This window comes from Fundulus heteroclitus, chromosome 4 (assembly GCF_011125445.2).
Source record: "Fundulus heteroclitus isolate FHET01 chromosome 4, MU-UCD_Fhet_4.1, whole genome shotgun sequence".
NCBI lineage: Eukaryota > Metazoa > Chordata > Actinopteri > Cyprinodontiformes > Fundulidae > Fundulus > Fundulus heteroclitus.
The window spans coordinates 36,024,349-36,042,635 of record NC_046364.1 but is presented as its reverse complement, the minus strand read 5'-3'; the positions used below and the strand labels follow the sequence as shown (position 1 = coordinate 36,042,635).

Below are 18,287 nucleotides of genomic sequence, written 5' to 3'. Positions count from 1 at the left end.
TCCACCTCTGAATGGTACACAGAAACCCCCAAAATGAATGTTTTGAAAGTGCCTTATCAAAGTTTAGACTTACATGTGATTAACCTGCTGTGACATGATATTAAACACTCAAAAAGGTGAACAAAGGCAGTTGTCCACTTTATGTTAAGGTTTAATTTCCAGTTAATACATAAGAAAGCTGTTTCTTGAGTTAAAAACAGTTATGTGTTTCCTAGAAAAAAGTCAATTTAATCCAACAAACACCTTTTTTATGCGTTAACTGGAAATGAAACGTCAACATAAAATGGACAACTTCCCTGGTTCACCTTATTGAGTAAACAGGCCTTTTGGGCATAAAAAAAAAAACTTCCAACACAGCCAAATTAAAGCAATTCTGCAAAGAAAATGAGCCAAAACTACTCCACAGCGATGTAAAAGGCTCATTTCACAGTTGATGTAAAACGTTTAGTTACAGTCCTTGGTACCAAGGTTGGAACAGCCACTTCATGTTAAGGAGGCAATTACTTTATGTCTTGGAAAAATGCATTTCGAAACTTTAATTCATCTTTGCGTTGAATTAAAGTTATTTAATTTTCTAAACCATTCCAAAAAAAGGTAAAAAACAAAGCAACTGGACTTGTTTTCCGTAGTTGAAGACGTAAACGGAAAACAAGTCCAGTTTCTTTGTTTTTTACCTTTTTTTGGAATGACCATGACCTGGATGACTGAGAATCTTCACCAGCATTTCTAAACCATTGAAGTGTGACAAAAAAAAAGCAAAAAAAGAAGAAATCTGTAAGGTTGCTAATACATTTTTGTACAGCTAGGAATGTATCTTTCACATGTGGCTGATAGGTAATAAGAAGAAGTACAGCTGTAGACTGAGAGCACCTTCGTCACTGTGGTTGCTCTGACTCAGCTCAGCACAGGCACAGACTCGTCCACAGGTAGTCACGGCATTGGGCACATACGCTCTGTTCCTTTTTTTTTTTTTTCTCGATTCAATGAAGGCAGTAAACCTACATTCCCGCACCTGCCCGAGGCGTACACTGTTCACGTCTGTACTCGGTCAGAAAGAGACAAACTCAGACATGGAGGGGGCGATAAGGTGGAGCGAGAAAGAGAGAACGAGAATCGGCCGGATTAGGGAGGTCAAGAGAGACACCTGCATACCAGAGGGGCAGACAACACAAATCTCCAACTTCATACACATTCTCTGTAAGGCTTCATGAGCTCCATGGACAGAAAGCAGGCAAAGATCATGTCATGTGCTAAAGGGGGGTGGGGTGGGGGGAGTACATGCCACTGCCTGCACCTGTGCTGACGGACGCCACATGTTAAGGTGTATGCTCAGATTCATCTGGGTTTCCTAGATAACCTTAAGCTCCCTGTACTTACCGTATTGCACTTACATGGCTACACCTGTAAAAACTGACTCATCTCCTACACAACCTTCTAGGCACAAAGAAAACATGGTGGTTACATGAGACAGCAGCTTTTGTATAGTTTCCCTTTTATTCTTCCCGACAACCAACATGCTGGAATTGCGTGACAATAAAAAAAAAGGTACGGAGAGGGGAATTTAAAAGACAAACAGCATGGAGGGGGAGAAGTGCTTATTTGTGCAGGTGAAATGGAAGTAATTTCCTCCTCCCTCCTCGCAGGCCCCAGGAGGAGAGAAAGACGAGAGCGCACATGGTCAGCGGCGAGCCTTACTTTCGAGGAGCAGCTGAACACCGTGCGGAGCTGACAGGTATGTTGGTACTGGAATGCGCCTCCCAGCCGCACCTGTGTGAAACACACCCACCGAACCTGCCCTCTCGCATCCCACTGGCTGCTCTGCCCGGTGACTGACAGCTGTGAGAACATTTTGGCTCAAGTGCTCAAACGCCCGGGGGGGCAGGTATGGTGAGTTCTCAACCGGGGAACCAATGACAGCAGAGAGATGTGTGTGAGCTAGGCGGGGCTCCTGGGAAATAAAACTCATCAATGGGGTGTGTCTCCAAAGTTTGTCAGCAGGCAAACGGAGAAGTGCTGCCGCTGTTGGAGCCTATAACTGTGACTGGTTAGAGCTCGGCCAGTCCTTGATCACCCGTGGACCCGAGGGACCGGCGGAGATGGCTTCAGTCTCCATTGGCTGAATTGTGGAAGCAACACACCGTCTCTCATCTCCTCTGAAGAAATTCCCCTTTTGATGCCGGTTCTCCGACGACAGGGAAGGTGGATTATTGAAAACCTCTGCTTGGTCTCTTGAAAACTTTTAACTCTTTCGTCCTAGAGACAACCGGCCCTACGCTCCGCTTTGACAGAGAGTAAACAGATGGTGCTGTGGTCATTCACATCTCCTTATCACTTTTCCAGCCCAGCTATAGATTCTGTATCCGTTGGACGGAGAACTGATAAGGGCATGTGCCTGACATTCCCTTCAGGCCGGTTCTGGAGAGCCGTCAGAGCTTGTGGAGCTCATTCATGGCAGAGAGTTACCAAGACCTTTGTTAATACTATCTTAGACTGCTATGTAATTTCTAAAAATGTATTTGTTTGCCAACTTTTAAAGATAAGAACTTAAATGAGTACACACTGAGACACTTTCTGTCTCAATTAGTCTTTGGTAAACTTTTCAAAATGATTTGATGTTAGTTTGGGGCTGAGCTGATAGATTAGTTGATGTTTTTTTTATCTGAGCATAAAATTTGCTAACCAGAAGACTAACAGCGTGACATGATACAGCATGGCCGACATAACCCACTAAATCTGCCGTAGATGACATAAGCAGTAAGGGGAATTCATGATTAGGGGAGTAGTTTCACTGCGCTGCTGCAGTCACACCAACAAACCGATATGTGGCATTTCAATGCGTCAATTACAGCCGAATTAAAATAAACACGTAAAGAACAACATTGTGCAAAATAGTTTTGCTATAAGGGAATGTGTTTGTTGTCACTTATGAAGGTTAGAAACATTCAAATGTGCAATTATGCTAAATCTAAATGACTAAATGTTCGAGTAAGAAAAAGCTTTACTTTTAAAATGAAGTTTGCCGGTTATCATACTAAACTTTTAAACCTAAATGATCTTTATTTAAAAAAAACCTGAAAACAGGATGTGATATAGAATTCAGCTAACAAAAACACAACTTTAAACTTGACAATAGTCCTATTTAAACACATGATTTTAACAAAACCTTGTTATTTACAAATTGACACAAACATTTTCCTTTTCTTTCCACTTTATTGGTGAGCATAGTACACTGCTAGTGACTTCATATTGTACCCTAAGGACCTTGTGAGCTCAGTTGGCATCATGGCACGCTTAACGAAACAATCCCAGCCTTTTCATAGCATCACAAACATCATATTGGTTTCATTTCTTTTTCCTACATGCTCTTAGGCCCCGGAGGCGTTTACATTCCCAAGATTCTATCTCCTCTAAAGTGCAACAATCCTCCAAGTGCTGTCGGCATGAGTCAAGAGCCATTTCCTTTACATGAAGCCTCTTGCTTCACTTTTCCTTTACTTATTAACCAGATATAGAACTGAACATGAAAACGAAAATTTGGCTTTAACTTATGTTTACTATTGTTAAATATCATTGAAAAGGGTATTAAAGCCTTAAATGTCTCTAGTATTTTGTTGAAAATATATAAAAGTGTTTTTGTCATTCATTAAATTATTAAAAAATAACGAATAATTGTTTTATGAAGTTATTCACAGTCATCTGGGTGTAATGGTACACAAATACCACTTGGCATTAGCGTAACAACTTTTAGGCAATATGCAAGTTTTCTTTTCAATTACTTTTTTTTAACAGAATACCCAAGTTAGGAGTCTCTCAGAATCTTTTCTGTAAAGGATTTCATCATTCTTCAATATATATGGAGAAAATTGTAATAATAAATCAAAAAAGAATAATAAAGATAAAACCAAATTGATAGCTTTTGCAAACACCAAAAACTGGGATTGGGATGTTTTTTTTAACTGTTTCAAGTTTTTCCACTATTCCTCTATAATTATTGGAGCATAACTAAATTGTACGCTTATGTTTTAAAATGTGCAGCTGTTGTGCAGTGTAGCACCATAGTTGCACTATTTAATGTAATCGGTGGAGTATGGAGGCATTCTTGATAGCGGGCGTGTTTTATTTGTTGGAACAATACATGTATATGGAGCTCTAACTTTGTGATGATTCAGACTGTGATTATTTTCTATGCTTTTTACTGTCAACAAAATAAATACCCCGAACAATGTTTCCTTCATTCTTCTCATACCCAGTTCCACCAGGCATTTCAACATGCAGCAATAAAGGACTTTTAATAAATCCAACACTTGCTGCTCACTGTTGTTCTATCAAAAAAAAAAAATTTCAATATGCTAATTAAAACAGGCTTGCATGTCTCCAAGCTCCCACCTTGTTAACATCATTTGCTTCCATACTGATTTACTTTCATACCATTCTCTTGTTAATTAAGCATCCAGTGAAATAGGTAAGTAAACAGGACTTGCAACTTTTGAAATAAAAAAAAAACTACTTGAGTTTTGCTCTGGTGATGCAGTCAGACTCTCCAGTGTCTATAGCGTTCTACACTTGCGAGAAGCAAATCTAAAATAAAGAATTTAGAGGCTGAAAATGCTCCTTTGCTGTAGGTCACAACACCATTCACCTCAAATGTGTGGAACTAGTGGTTGATTTTGGTTCTACTTCTTTTTCATAATAATTTTCAGTGTTCTAATTTGTAGCCTACAGCCTTTTAAGGAGTCTAAACTTGCTGGGATGCTTGATTGAAACACGCACGTGTAATCTAAAGCACAAAAATACATCATCTAGTTTCAATCTGCTTCTTTTCAATTTGAGCAGTATAACAGTTTAGCTCATAAATGCATATTTTTTTTAAATAAAAATCACAAACAGAAAGCAGAAAAACTTCAAACTATTTTTGTATAGCCTTTTTAGAAGTGCAACCTTTCAAACTTACAGTGCGTCTGGCATCATTCCTTGGCACAAATGTGTACTTTTATATCACAAGTGCAATTAAAGAAAAGGTCATGCAGTATATGAATTGTTCATGATATAAAAATAAAGCTTAGCACCTCTTTATAACAAGCATGACTTCATTGGAATAAATGTAAATAGTGCAAATTATTGTGCTGAAAGCATTCACGTGCTTCAATATATAAGCATTTGAAAACTCTTAATTAATGAAATGCCCTTCAATGATGAAAAAAACGAAAAGGAATTAAAGCGCTCTGTTCTCCCATGTAAACAGTGTTACCATCACCGCTGGAAGGAAACGGCTACTGAAACAGAGGCCATGCTTAGGAAAGACCAACCATGGAGGCACTGAGGTCCCACAGCCTCTTGGCGGCAGCATCATCCAGAGCTTGAGCTGCAGGCTTTTTGCGAGCGCAGTCGCTGTATAGGGGAACAAATAAAGAAGGGAAAAAAATCTCAGAATGTGTCGGCAGAATTTTATTGCATGTTGTTGACGGAGCTTTCATAAATCTGCTCTTCTTTTCAAGGTCTAAATTGACAGAAACGAAAAAAGGTGGGGCTAAAATGATATCCAACTGAGTTAAAGCAGAAACACCTGTTTTCCTTTGAAATTCTGTATGTCTTAAAGTTGTTGTTATCACAATCTATATTCACTTGCACTTACCTGTAGTAGAGGCCGCTCTCGTTCGCCAGACTCTCCTCCACAGCGCAGTAGATGCTTGTTTGGGCTCCTTCCCAGGGACTCTTGACAATCATCATCAGGACTGAGGCCAACGTTCTCTTCCACCAAGCCCAGTGGGGGAACAGATGGCGACCTAACTCCGTGCGGATCAGTCCTGGGTGAAGGCTGTAGACTGTAACACCGCTGCCTTAAAAACAACGACCCATCATATAAAATGTTAGTCACAACATGTGTATTGATACAGTGCTGTCCAATGGGTTCTCAGGATGCTCCATGGAATGGGCATGTATGTATACCTTGCAGTCTCGCAGCCAGTTCCCTGGTGAAGAGAATGTTTGCCAGCTTGCTTTGCCGATAGCTTACCAAATTATCGTAGTTTCTATCTAGGTTGATGTCGTCAAAGTGTATCTGACCTGCAAGATAACGTTTTTTTTTTTTTAGTTTTTTTTAGGATCCATAGAGGCTAACATATGCAGAAAATTGTTTACAAGATGTACATAACATTTTACCTGTCACGTGGGCGACGCTTGCAACAACGACAACACGACTTGGAGCTGACTTCTTCAGCAGGTCAAGAAGAGAGTTGGTGAGGAGAAAGTGCCCCAAGTGGTTGACGCCAAACTGCATTTCAAAGCCATCTTCAGTCTTCCACTTCGGACACATCATTATACCTTGGTGGTTTAAAAAAAAAAAGCAATTAGATTAACCTAACAAGATGTCCCAGTAAAACCAATCATCAAAAGTCTGTCTGTAAAAGGAAAAAAAATAAATGCTGACCTGCATTGTTAATAAGGATGTCCAGACGTTTCTCGTTCTCCTGCACGTACTTGGCCAGCTCCCTGACAGACTTCAGCGAGGCCAAGTCCAGTTTCTTGACCAAAATGTTACTGTTCCCAGTCTTAAGACGGATCTCATCTGCTGCACTGTAGGCTTTGGGAATGTCTCTGCAGGCCATGATCACCCTGGCACCTAGGCAAAAAAACAACAAAAAAAAAGATAAAATAAAAAGTATTGAATAGGAATATACTGCTATGCATCTGTTTACTTACACTGCCACTATTCTTGTAGGAATTATTATCTTTATTAGTTATCAATTTGCACCTGATAAATTCCAGGCATGGGTTAGTGTTACTGATGTGAAGACATACTGAGGGTTTTTTCCAAAACCTTGTTTTATACTGATCAGTGGTTTAAATTCTCTTCAGTGATATGCCAAAGAAATTGCTTGACGGAATAATGCTTTCTGTGCATACGGTGCCTAGAATAAGGAAGTAATGACCTTCTCACATCTGGTCAGCTGACCAAACAAAGGCTGCTCCTCCATGACAAGTTATACAAATGTATTTATTGGGAAATTATTATGACGAAGAAAAAAAAAAACACTTTCTCATTACCAGACCTCTGCAGAAATTCATGGCATGCTGGGGCGATAGTTTACTTATTTGATGTAGGTGAGTTGAAGCAGGGATGCATTTAAAAGTTGCAGACCAACGGCTCTTGAGGAGTGCTGTTCGAGACCCCTGCTTTAAATCATCATTACATCATTTTTGGATTTTTTGCGGGATTTTCTATTTACAGAGAAAACAATAATCAGTTACATGGGAGGCCAGGGTAGGACGTGGTGTCATTCTTTTCTGTCTAATAGAGAAGTATGACAATATAAACACGTTTTTATTTTGTGCAACTTTAACTTTATATCAGACATTTAGTGTGACCGTCACATATTATTTACCTAGTACGTATCAAGAAGATCAATGATGATATTAAATATTTATTTCTAGTAGAAATAGGCCTTCTGTGCAAGTGACCTAAAGGATTCATATATGAATAATCTTATGATAGTTTTGAGATTGGAATTGTTAAAAGATGTCAAAAGAACCTTTGGTCCTAACTCCATTTGTACTTCCTTCTTTCTTCACTCTGGGTCCAGCTACTCTGAAATTATTCTAAATTAAGAGGCCAATACGGTTATCTGCTGCAGGTAGTCAACTGCTTATATCCTTTCAACAGAACTTCACCTCAAAACCTCTGAGTTATCTCTGTAAACCTCCAAAAACATAATACAGTTTTCTAGAGAGAGAGAGAGAGAGAGAGAGAGAGAGAGAGAGAGAGAGAGAGAGAGAGAGTGTGTGTGTGTGTGTGTGTGTGTGTGTGTGTGTGTGTGTGTGTGTGTGTGTGTGTGTGTGTGTGTGTGTGTGTGTGTGTGAATAAACCCAAAACTGTCTCCTCTTCACTGGGAGAAGATCTAACCTCTCTGAGCCATATCCATGGCCGTCACCTTCCCGATGCCAGCGTTGGCTCCTGTAATCAGGACTGTTTTGCCATCCAGCCTGGCCTTGCTGCGACACACCCCTCCTGCCATCCATCTTCGCAAACCTAGAATCCCTATTCCTGAGAGAGAAAGAAGATGTTAACAAAAGACAAGTAACGTTACAAAAGTGTCCAATCTGGCTTCTCGTATGGTACATTATCAACTATTTGCTCCACTGCTGATTCTGGTAAATATTTTACTTATTTGATAACAACTGTAACAAGATGATAATGATTGGCTGTCATGATACAGAGGGTATTGTGGGTTCAATGTACAATTTACTTTGACATTTGTCCTAGTGTGCATTCTCCCCAACTGCCCTGCCTGTTTTAAAAGTGTTTCAGAAAATGCCAAATGCATCAAAATACGTCCTAAACAGCAAAATGTTATCAGTGTGATGTGAAATAGATTTACCTGTAACAGCGCCGACTGTGAGGCCAGTGGCATGCCTCTCAATGAAGTCCTTCAGAACCTCTGCGTAGTTTTGCATTTTCCAATAACTTCGAGAAAACTAAAATCTGTGGTAAATTATAAATGATGCCAACTTGAGCTCAAAGCAAATTTTACTTTTACACTGGCCGTTTAAATCGGAAAGCCAGCTGTGTTAATACCCCTCGAAAAAAACAGCGATTTTTTCCCCCGTCTTTATTCCCGTGTGGTCACTTCACATTCAACTGTCCAGGCTCAGGGTATTACGTAAGCATTACTCATGATATTTTCAGAATAAGACTCCAGTTTTGCTCGCTCACACAGGTTTTGGGTGGAGTTTAGCAGGTTTATTTGCGATGGGAAATATGTAATTTATATTTCTCCGAATCTTTAAAAAGTTGCCATATGTTTTTTTTTTTTTTTTTTTTTTTACAATATATTTGCTAATTCTCCTGGCTAAATTGTATATTCAAACAAGTGAATATTATAAAACATCATACGTTCTTCATTTTCTTAAGGAAGTGGAATCAATGTCAAACTCTACCAACAAAAAGCCTCTCAAAAAATAATGTTTGCTCGTGTTCTTCTGTATACCGCAATTGTTTATTTACTCGATAAAGTTCACAATAAATAGGAATCTAATTTCAGTAAAACCGAAAATGTCGCCACCTAGTGGCGTAGCCAGAAACTGCTTTTCAGCCGGCCCAATGATTTTATATATATATATATATATATATATATATATATATATATATATATATATATATATATATATATATATATATATATATATATATATATTGAAAGTAAGTTTACTTATAAATTCCACGTTTGTCCATGCACTATGGAGAATATACAAGTGCAATCCCTAACTCACAGGGCCCCAGAAAAGGAAAATGTTTAGATATTATTGAGATTTTGGGAGGATTCAGATTTTTTTTTTTTTTTTTATTTTTTTTTTTTTTTCAAAGGGGGGCCCAACACCTTTCATTTAAAAGGTGTGGATGTGACACAGTGCTTAATGTTGTTCTGTTAGAAAAGTGGGGGATGAGCCTAACAAACCGCGGAGCAGAGACATTTAAAGCTTTTGATTAATCATGTTCGCAATTTCGTTGAAATCATCTGCTAAATAACCACAGTTTTTCCTAAAGGTATAGTGAGTCACTATAATAACACGTTTATTGTCACTGACAATAAACGTGTTAATATTAGGAATACCCGAAAAAGTAGGCCCGTCGGTCATATTTTCACCCGCTTTCCTCGTGGATGTACGGAGCGAGGCGCGCTCCCGCGACAGGGCACGCAAATTTCGGCAGGCGTGCACATTTGGGCGAAACACCGGCCGGAAGTTCTCCGAGGTGGCGCCACGTCAGAGCTTCTCAGCTGTCATCGGCTGCAAACAGCGCTTTGTTTCTGCGGCTCTTCGCTTTAATTTCACTTTCCTTTCCTTTTCCACCATGCTCCTGCCGGGATTGAGCTGCTTTCTGCTGCATGTAGCCGTGGCGTTCGCGACGGAGCTCACGTTTGAACTCCCTGACAACGACAAGCAGTGCTTCTACGAGGAGTTAGACCGAGATGTGACGTTTGACATAGACTTCCAAGTGAGTTACCTGCCGAACTTACTTTTTTTATATATATATATATATATATATATATATATATATATATATATATATATATATAAAAATTAAACTTGTGCTTTATAAGTATATAAGTAACTATCAGCGTTGTTTAAATTATGGTCAAGTGTTGCAAACATATGTTACAGTGGCGTTACTAGCAAAAAGCGGCACTGGGGTAACAGATCTGGATATAAATAAAGTTCAGACCCACGTTTCTGTGTATAAAAACTGACATCTCCCCAGCTTTGAACATTTCTTAAATCTTCTGGGATTGAATTGTGCTTTTATTTATATATATATATATATATATATATATATATATATATATATATATAAACAACTGGCTTCACAAGACACTCATCTTCACATTGCACTACTGTCACTATTCCTTCAGATTTGACTTCCAAGCAGGCAGAACTTCTTGTGATCTTTTAATGTGAATGATTACAGGTGGTATTCACAAGTAAGTCTTGAACAGCTGGTGTCCTGCAGGTTTTATTTTTCCCTGCTTCAGCACACCTGAATGAAATGAACCGGTCATCCTGCAGAACTTGATGACCCTGAGGAGGCCACTCAACCATTTGAATCAGCTGTTTGGAGCTGAACATGAAAGACGCCTGCCTAGTTGGACTGGACAGACACTGTTGCTTTAGGTTATTGTTGCAACTTTTTGTTGGAATTTGAAGGGGAAAATATTTAGTATGGAAAGAAGGATCTATTCTGGTGCATATGACTTAGTGAATTGGGCCTGGCAGTTACGTAAACATTGACATTTTTTATTATTTTTTTAAACAAACTTTACATATTTGTTTTCAGGTCATTTCTGGGGGCAACTATGACGTGGACTGCTTTGTCACCGATCCCCAAAACAATGTCCTGTACAATGAAAGGAAGAAGCAGTACGACAGCTTCTCTCACACCACTGCCATGAAGGGAGTCTACAAGGTCTGTTTCAGCAACGAGTTTTCCACCTTCACACATAAAATCGTGTACGTGGACTTCCGGCATGGAGATGAGCGACCTCTTCTAGAGCACATGAGCAGCAGCACAGCACTCACTCAGGTACGCTTTACACAGTCCTGTGTGCCCATTCTTCTTTGCAAAAACAGTTGAAACTCTGTCAAATGGGATGGAGAGCATTTCTGAACATCAGTTTTTATTTCTTGGAGAACGCATCCCCCATGCATGATGCTGCCACCACTATGTATCACTACAGGAATGGAATATCCAAGGAGGTGTGCAGGGTTACTTCTCCCCCATCCAGTGCTTTGCCAGCCAGTCAAGAAGCTTAATTATTTCGGTCTCTTTTTTCCTTTTTATGACTGCTGTGTTAATTTGCGGTCTCTATTTACTGATTATATTTCCAAAGGCAATAGTTTTAACAGGACTCTATTTAGGTGTATCACAATAAAGGGTTCAGCGGTTGAATGCATGCCACACTTTTAATTTGATTTTCTTTAAGGAAAAACCCTTGTATCCTTTTCCTTGGCAATAATGCACTACTTTTTGTTTGTCAGATGAAACAGTAATAAAATATTTTAGAAGTTTGCCATACTTGCATAACAAATTCTGTTCAATTGTACGTTAAACACTGAATGCTGTTACAGTGTTATAAGATTGGCTTCAGCAGACAGTTTAGATAAAGTCCACTAGGTGGAGACACATTTGTTGCAATGTATTTTTAAAGCAGTATTTTAAACACATTCTTTCATTGTTTATATGATGGAACCGTACTATTAAAGTGGTTAAATCATTTTTGTGTAAAGTGCTGTCCTTACCCCTAAAAACACTTCAACATACGGGAAGAAACTAGTTTTTACACGACTATGCGTATTAATTGTAGTTTTCTGAAAGAGTTGATCAGCATGATTTGATAAGAAGTACACAAAGAACACAGTATAATACATCGTATTTTCTTTTACACCACATTTGTTGGTTCTTTATTTGTAGAGACTATAACCTATAACACATTTGGAAGTTATTTTGACATTATTTTTGTTGTAGTTTCTCAGATGTTTGCAAGAGTAAGAATCATTATCTTTACCTTCAGCCAGGCTCCAGATTTTCTTTTCTTACATTGCAGGAATATGTAAAGCTAAAGAGATATCAAAGCTTTAGACTGCTTTGATGTTACAGTGTTACAGTTACTTGCTAATAGTAAATTAATGACTTTTTGTTTTTGATTATTTTCATGTCGCATCTTCAGTTGGAGTCTTCCTGTGTTGCCATTCATGAGGTCTTGAAGGTGGTGGCTGACTCTCAGACGTGGTACAGGCTAAGAGAAGCTCATGACCGCACCAAAGCAGAACACCTCCTAGAGCGGGTGACGTACTGGTCAATGGGCGAAACCTTTCTGTTGTTCGTCATCGGTGTGGGCCAAGTGATGCTTCTGAAAAGTTTCTTCAATGAGAAGAAGGGCTCTGTGGTGGCCACCACTTAGTACTCATCTTGACCTTGCAGGGGCATACTGTATGTTTTTTTGTTATTTGTTAACTGCATTTTGAAGATTCTTCTCTCTCTGATTGCTCATCACATCCTTAAACTTGAATAACCTTTTGTCATAACAAGTAAAACTTAAAATAATCACCACAGTAGCTTAAATATAGCTGTCATTATGTTGTCGTTTAACAGAAGGGAACCAGGATTATTATTGTCAAAGTTTCATCGTCAGAGCCAGATGTTGTTAAAAATGTGGAACATTGATAAAAGCCAAAGAAAGATTGTAAACATCAGTTTACACTGTTTTACTCTCGTTATCTCAATTTGAGTTCAATATTGAACCAAGCTTTAGAAATGTCACATTGTCTTTTAGTCGTTTTGTTCTTCTTTTTTTTGCAGTGATGCTTATTCATTTTATTTAAATGTTTGTCTTGTTTTAACTGTTTAATTTGTAGTAGTTTTTTTTTTTTATTTGGGTCATATGAAGAACATAGAAAGTGACCCACCGTCATGATTTGGTATCTGTAATATTGTCAATAAAATGAGCTGGAAATACAAACTTTCTTGCAATTAAAATCCAGGTGCAAAAACTGTCTTTAATAAAATGAAATGTTAAATGGAGGTTTTTCTGTTTTATATTTGTTTAATTTCATGGTTTAATAAAAAAGAACTACTGATATTCCACAGCATATATTCTGGGATGTTTGTCTCTACTCTAGTGATGACTACAGAGGATGCACTTTACAACACTCTCTCTCTCTTTTTTTATGAAATGGGCAGCTTTTAAACATTTTGTATGTCTGTGAAATTTGTTTCTGAAATATTTGAATAAAAAAGGCCTATCTTCACACATTGTGGTACAACCAAAGGAAGGTTTACATTTTCTGAAATTGACAAACGTAATTTAGAAAGTTTTTGGTTACATTGTTTATCTGTTTTTACTGTGACTTAAACCATGATGTGAATCGGCGTTTCATCAAAGTTTTTTTAAATTTTAACATCATGACTTTACATGTCATCTCCTTAACATGATGTGCTGTGAAAATTTAAATAAAACTGATTTGAATAACAAATATCCAGAAATGTGGGCCAATTGAAAAATCTGTCCATGTACTGTAGAATATGGACTCAGAACTTAGCTGGGGCTCCTTCTGCATGCTGGCTCCCTCACGGTGGTGTGACGAGAAGTGATCAGCTTGTGGCACTCCTGTGTTGATTAAGCAAGTTTTGCTTTAAAAGTGGCCTTGATCGTTGGGCTGGATTAGCTCTGATGTCTCTTTAACAATATCCCATAGATTCTCTGAGGTTTTGGTCAGGTAAGGTTGGAGGCCAAACATGCAAAGTGATGTAAACCAAGTATTTGTGCTTTTGTCTGTGTGGTCAGGTGCCAGGTCCTGAGGGAAAATAAAATCAGCATCTCCATGACCCTTGTGCATGTTGGCAGAAGTTTTCCCTGTTGTCACCCAGCACACTTTTTTTCCTTCCACTCAACTTTCCATATAAATCTTGAATGTAGTGCAGCCAGCTTCTTCAGCAATTATATTTTTTGGCTTTTCCTCTTTTGGAGGGATTCAGTGACTTCTGCTTGATAATTGCTAAATCAGTCTTTTGCTTTTGCTCACGCTTGTGCAGTCCATAACGTAGCTATGGCATCACATTTCTGTATTAAAAACAAAACAAAAACAATTGTATTGGTTGTGTGGGGTGATTCTATTTTTGGAAAGACCAAATTTTCATTAGACATAGAAATCAATGTCAACAGAAATAATTGCCTAAAATACATCTGTTTGTGTAAAATGGATTTGTTTAATGTAAGAGTTTCACTTTTGGAATAAAATAAAATAATTGAATTACATTCTAAACTACATTATTTTTTATTGAGACACTCCTCTAGATAAATGTTTATATGACTACAGGACTGTTTTTGTCTCATGATGTTCCCTACATTCTGATTGCTGTGACAGATGTATTAATCCTGATGCTAAAGAACTTTGTGCAACGTGAACTCGGTTGACTCTGCCTCTGCTGTCCTCTACAGACTGAGAGGAAAGCCTCCCATTGCATGACAAGGAGTGAAGGAAATGAGATCATCTCTTTCAGTCTCTTGCCTTTCTCTTACTGACACAATTTTGAAATTGTTTCACGTTGTTTTTCCTGATCCCTGTTGACCTGCTGGGGATTGTACCGAGAGCTGTGACCGCATGGCAGGGGGCGGAGCTGTCAGGTGAGAAAGCTGTAACATGCACGCAATGGACAGGAACACATACTGCACCTGCATAATTCATATCAGCAAACTTTACATGAAAATGCTCTGGTTTTGTTTCCGTCGCATGATAAAGCTTAGCAGAAATTACTGGAACATTTAATCAGTATGAAAACTTTAAAAGCACCCTGACCCAACATTAGACATAGTCTGAACCAGATAAGAGCATCAGTCAAATTCTTGAGAGTTTTATTTTTGATATCTTTCTTAACTTGTTGCTTGATAGTGGGTTGAAACCTAAACAGTGTCGCACTGACAGCTTGCGGACAATAATTATCCTTCAGACTCTTTATATCCAAATGCCCTGACCTCTGACCTCTAAGATTTCCACTATGAGCATAGGAAAATTAAAAGTCATCTTGCCATATCAGTGTAAAGGCCTGCTAAATGCAAATTGTTTGATATATTTAACTCTTTCTGAGGCGCTGAGAAAGTAAATATTAATTTAGAATTATGATACATGAAAAACTAATTAGATTAAGCCTAAAGTGAAAATTTACTGGTTAAAGTCAAGCTTTACCAAGTAATCCTGCTAATAGTTTATCAGTAACTTAGCACCCTCTGCTGGCAGAACTGAGTGCATTAAAGCTTCATAAGAAGTTAAATGTGGAAAACTTATCGCTATTTGATTTACCTCTCAAAGCTTTCCCGGCTGCGTTTGGGACAAAGTAAATGACCTGTAATTTCAAGGATTGCTTTAAAGCTGGCACTATAAAAGCTTTCATTGGTTCATGTGGTCTCAAAAACTTGGGCACAAGATGAACCATTCTGGGGTTTTATTAGTGAAGGATTTTCCAGATCCAACAATTTGCATGAAGCATCTATGTTTGCATAATTGTTCTACTGTTGTAGAATTTAATTTATTGAGTTTGTTAGATATTTAATAAATACATACACATGAGTGTAAATTCATAAAAAGAGGTAAATGTAAAAAGCTTTAAATGAAATGTTTCATTGCAGTAAAATGATCAAACAGGTTTTATTTTCTTTAACAAAGGTCCAAACTCTGATTGCCTATTGTTACATCTGCTGTCAATACTTTTGCACAACCCCTTGTTGCCAATAGGACATCACTTATTCTTCTATGACGGGGTTTCATGAGACTGGAGCATGCAGAGAGAGAGAGAGAGAGAGATCATTGACGTTTTGGCAAAACTTTTTGAGCTCATGCAAAGTCTGTCCTTCTCATTTTCTCTTCTGTTTCTCCTCACAGTTTTTCCACATGATTTTAGGTTAGAGAAGCAAGAGGACCATGGAAGAAGATTGTTTTTGTGTCAGATGAATCAATTCTGTGTTGATTTCGTCATATATTGTGAGTCATCATTCTGCTAAAACACCTCCACCCACTTCCGTTTACTGGGTGAGACATACATTTTTACTAAAATGTCCTGTTTTTTCAAAGCGTTCATGATTCTTTGCACTTTAACAAGTTTTACAATTTCTTTGGAAGAGAGACTGGATCACAGATCAACCATATACAGTACATGTGTGCTAGTTCTCTAACAGTGAGCTTAACCTCTCGTCACCCTTTTAACCATGCATGGTGGAAAGATTTTCTATCAGTTTCACTTGTTTTAAATTTCCTAAGTGCAAGTATAGTAGTTCTCTTTACTATTATAGAGACTAACTAGGAGTAGCTTTCTTTCCCAAAATCATGATCAATTTGAAAATCCAGCACAGGTTTAAACACGTTTAATGTGAGGTTAGCTCTTATCTTACAGCTGCTTTTAAGACAAATAGAAAAATACTATTTTCATGCATCTTTCCTTTTATCTCAGACTTGGATTATTTGCATGGGAGAGAAAATGTACTAATTTGCTAACATTAACAATATGTTTACAAATTAAGATAAACGTGGACTATAAAAGAGTACTTTAAATACATCCATTGCGTCATGTTAGATGTGAAAATGTCAATAACCATCGTTTGTATTTGATTTCAGCATCACTTCATATTGTTATAGTAAAAGATGCCAGCAGTTTGTACTTGTTATATAGTTTTACTAATCATAAATGAAGCTCCAATTGTCAATTGTACAATTACAACAACACAATGCTCATGAATCTCATGAAATATTTTCTGAGGTTGCCTCAGAGAACAGCTGCAAAGGTCAAACCTTAACACTGCAGACAGGTGCAGGAGAGGCCAGCAGTGCAGGTCCTGGGTTGTACTCTTTTTCTTTTTTCTAACCAATGCCCCAGTAATCCATCAGGGGCACAGCAGAGCTTCCATGAATGGACACAGAAAGAGGAAGAGATGTAGACGATAAAGTCCATCGTTTGAAGTGGTTCAGCTCAAAGGCAGAGCTCAGAGGCTCAGACAGAAAGGCTCATGTTGTATATTTCTCACATGATGTCCTGCACGCACAGGGCTCACTCACACCCACAACAATGAAAGGCAGCAAAACGGCGCTGGCAGCCGCTTAAGATAGATTCTCTCAGTTTTACAGTTTGAAGCATTGTTAGAGTTCATAAAAGACTCGCTGCTCCATTCGGTTCAGCTGCTACACGTTGACATGCTGATGTGCTGATTTTGGACAAAAGTAAAAGGTAGGCACGGTGTTTGTTCTGCTAGCCTCAAGTGGGTGAATGATAGTCTAAAGAGGCAATGAAAGGGTCAGGTTTTGATATCTTCTTGTCCAGAGGCCCATTCCACAAAATCCTCCTCCCCGCTGGAATAAGGGGGACTGTCCAGGGAGATTCCCCTCCGCTCACCAAACACCTTCTCCTGTAGCTCAATGATGTCGTTGCGGATGTCGGCCATCATTAGCAAAAGGAAGTCGAAGGAGCCGGGCGGTCCCTTGATTCACACAAAAGACGGAGAAGCTGGTTAACGTGACCAGTTCATGTTTCATGGTCACAGGCCTCGCACACAGAAAGTAGACAAGAAAACTGGCAGTAGCAGGAATTATGAAATAAAAAAAGAAAAGCACAACATTAAATAGTAATATAAGGATCTTTCTCTGTAAAATAATTCATGCACATTTCTAAGCCTATGACATAGCGGTCATTTCAGTGGACACTTTTCTTATGAGAGTGTAGACTTGCATTTAAGTTACTTTGACTCTACATGTTGCTGCATATAGTGCCACCTACTGGGCAACGTGTGCATGTTCACAAACAATTTCTTGAAACACACATGGCTGACAGTCAGACAGAAATACCCAGGACCAAGAGAACACTACATATTGCCAATCTTTCCATAATATTATATGAAACATTGGTAACATAAGCAACTAAAGAACAATGCAACTGTTAAAATGGTAAAGTATGGACTTTATGTTGGGAGAAAGTCACAATAAATCATCTGTCCTTTAAAGTGGACATCATGCATCACTGGCTAGATTTTGACAGACATTTTTACCAAAACTGTGTGAATATTTTTCTTCAAAAAACTTCTGCAGCATTTGTTTTCTTAAGGTGATAGCACATGTTATAAACAACTGCCAGGAAAATCTTGGAACTAATCTTAGTACAAATGAGTATGATGCCAGTGGAAGGGTCTGTAGATGTCTTTAAAAACAGAAAGGATTGGGTTAGACAATATTTAGTGAATGCTTGATATCCAGATTGT

The 18,287-nt window shown here is 38.4% G+C and overlaps 3 protein-coding genes across 3 annotated transcripts in view; 1 reads left to right on the top strand and 2 right to left on the bottom strand.

Annotated features, from left to right (window-relative positions):
* Window positions 1-2,649: 2,649 nt before the first annotated feature.
* Window positions 2,650-8,638, bottom strand: si:ch211-107o10.3 (uncharacterized protein LOC407663 homolog). The gene is made up of 7 exons (XM_012868746.3): window positions 8,376-8,638; window positions 7,901-8,041; window positions 6,428-6,619; window positions 6,160-6,321; window positions 5,947-6,063; window positions 5,633-5,837; window positions 2,650-5,388 (listed from the first exon to the last, which is right to left on the bottom strand). Exons 1-7 carry the CDS (start codon window positions 8,449-8,451, stop codon window positions 5,292-5,294), a joined length of 990 nt encoding a protein of 329 aa, XP_012724200.2. The 5' UTR covers window positions 8,452-8,638; the 3' UTR covers window positions 2,650-5,291.
* A 1,074-nt stretch (window positions 8,639-9,712) lies between these two features.
* On the top strand, window positions 9,713-13,072 carry tmed3 (transmembrane p24 trafficking protein 3). The gene is made up of 3 exons (XM_012868747.3): window positions 9,713-9,991; window positions 10,829-11,074; window positions 12,219-13,072. Exons 1-3 carry the CDS (start codon window positions 9,848-9,850, stop codon window positions 12,450-12,452), a joined length of 624 nt encoding a protein of 207 aa, XP_012724201.1. The 5' UTR covers window positions 9,713-9,847; the 3' UTR covers window positions 12,453-13,072.
* Window positions 13,073-15,674: 2,602 nt separating this feature from the next.
* The window catches only part of LOC105930472 (collagen and calcium-binding EGF domain-containing protein 1), a 51,065-nt gene continuing 48,452 nt past the window's right edge, over window positions 15,675-18,287 (bottom strand). Inside the window, exon 11 of the mRNA XM_036136481.1 lies at window positions 15,675-17,513. Within this exon, the coding sequence (XP_035992374.1) occupies window positions 17,331-17,513 (183 nt within the window). The 3' untranslated portion in view covers window positions 15,675-17,330. The remainder of the gene's footprint in view (window positions 17,514-18,287) is intronic.

Bases quoted from the DNA above. Each gene is read 5' to 3' on its own strand.
- si:ch211-107o10.3 (XM_012868746.3), bottom strand. From the start codon at position 8,451: ATGCAAAACTACGCAGAGGTTCTGAAGGACTTCATTGAGAGGCATGCC. The intron at 6,322-6,427 runs GTCAGCATTTAT...TAAACCACCAAG, and splicing joins CATCCTTATTAACAATGCAG to GTATAATGATGTGTCCGAAG. The intron at 5,389-5,632 runs GTAAGTGCAAGT...TCCCCTATACAG, and splicing joins GAGAGCGGCCTCTACTACAG to CGACTGCGCTCGCAAAAAGC.
- tmed3 (XM_012868747.3), top strand. From the start codon at position 9,848: ATGCTCCTGCCGGGATTGAGCTGCTTTCTGCTGCATGTAGCCGTGGCG. The intron at 9,992-10,828 runs GTGAGTTACCTG...ATTTGTTTTCAG, and splicing joins CGTTTGACATAGACTTCCAA to GTCATTTCTGGGGGCAACTA. The intron at 11,075-12,218 runs GTACGCTTTACA...TCGCATCTTCAG, and splicing joins GCAGCACAGCACTCACTCAG to TTGGAGTCTTCCTGTGTTGC.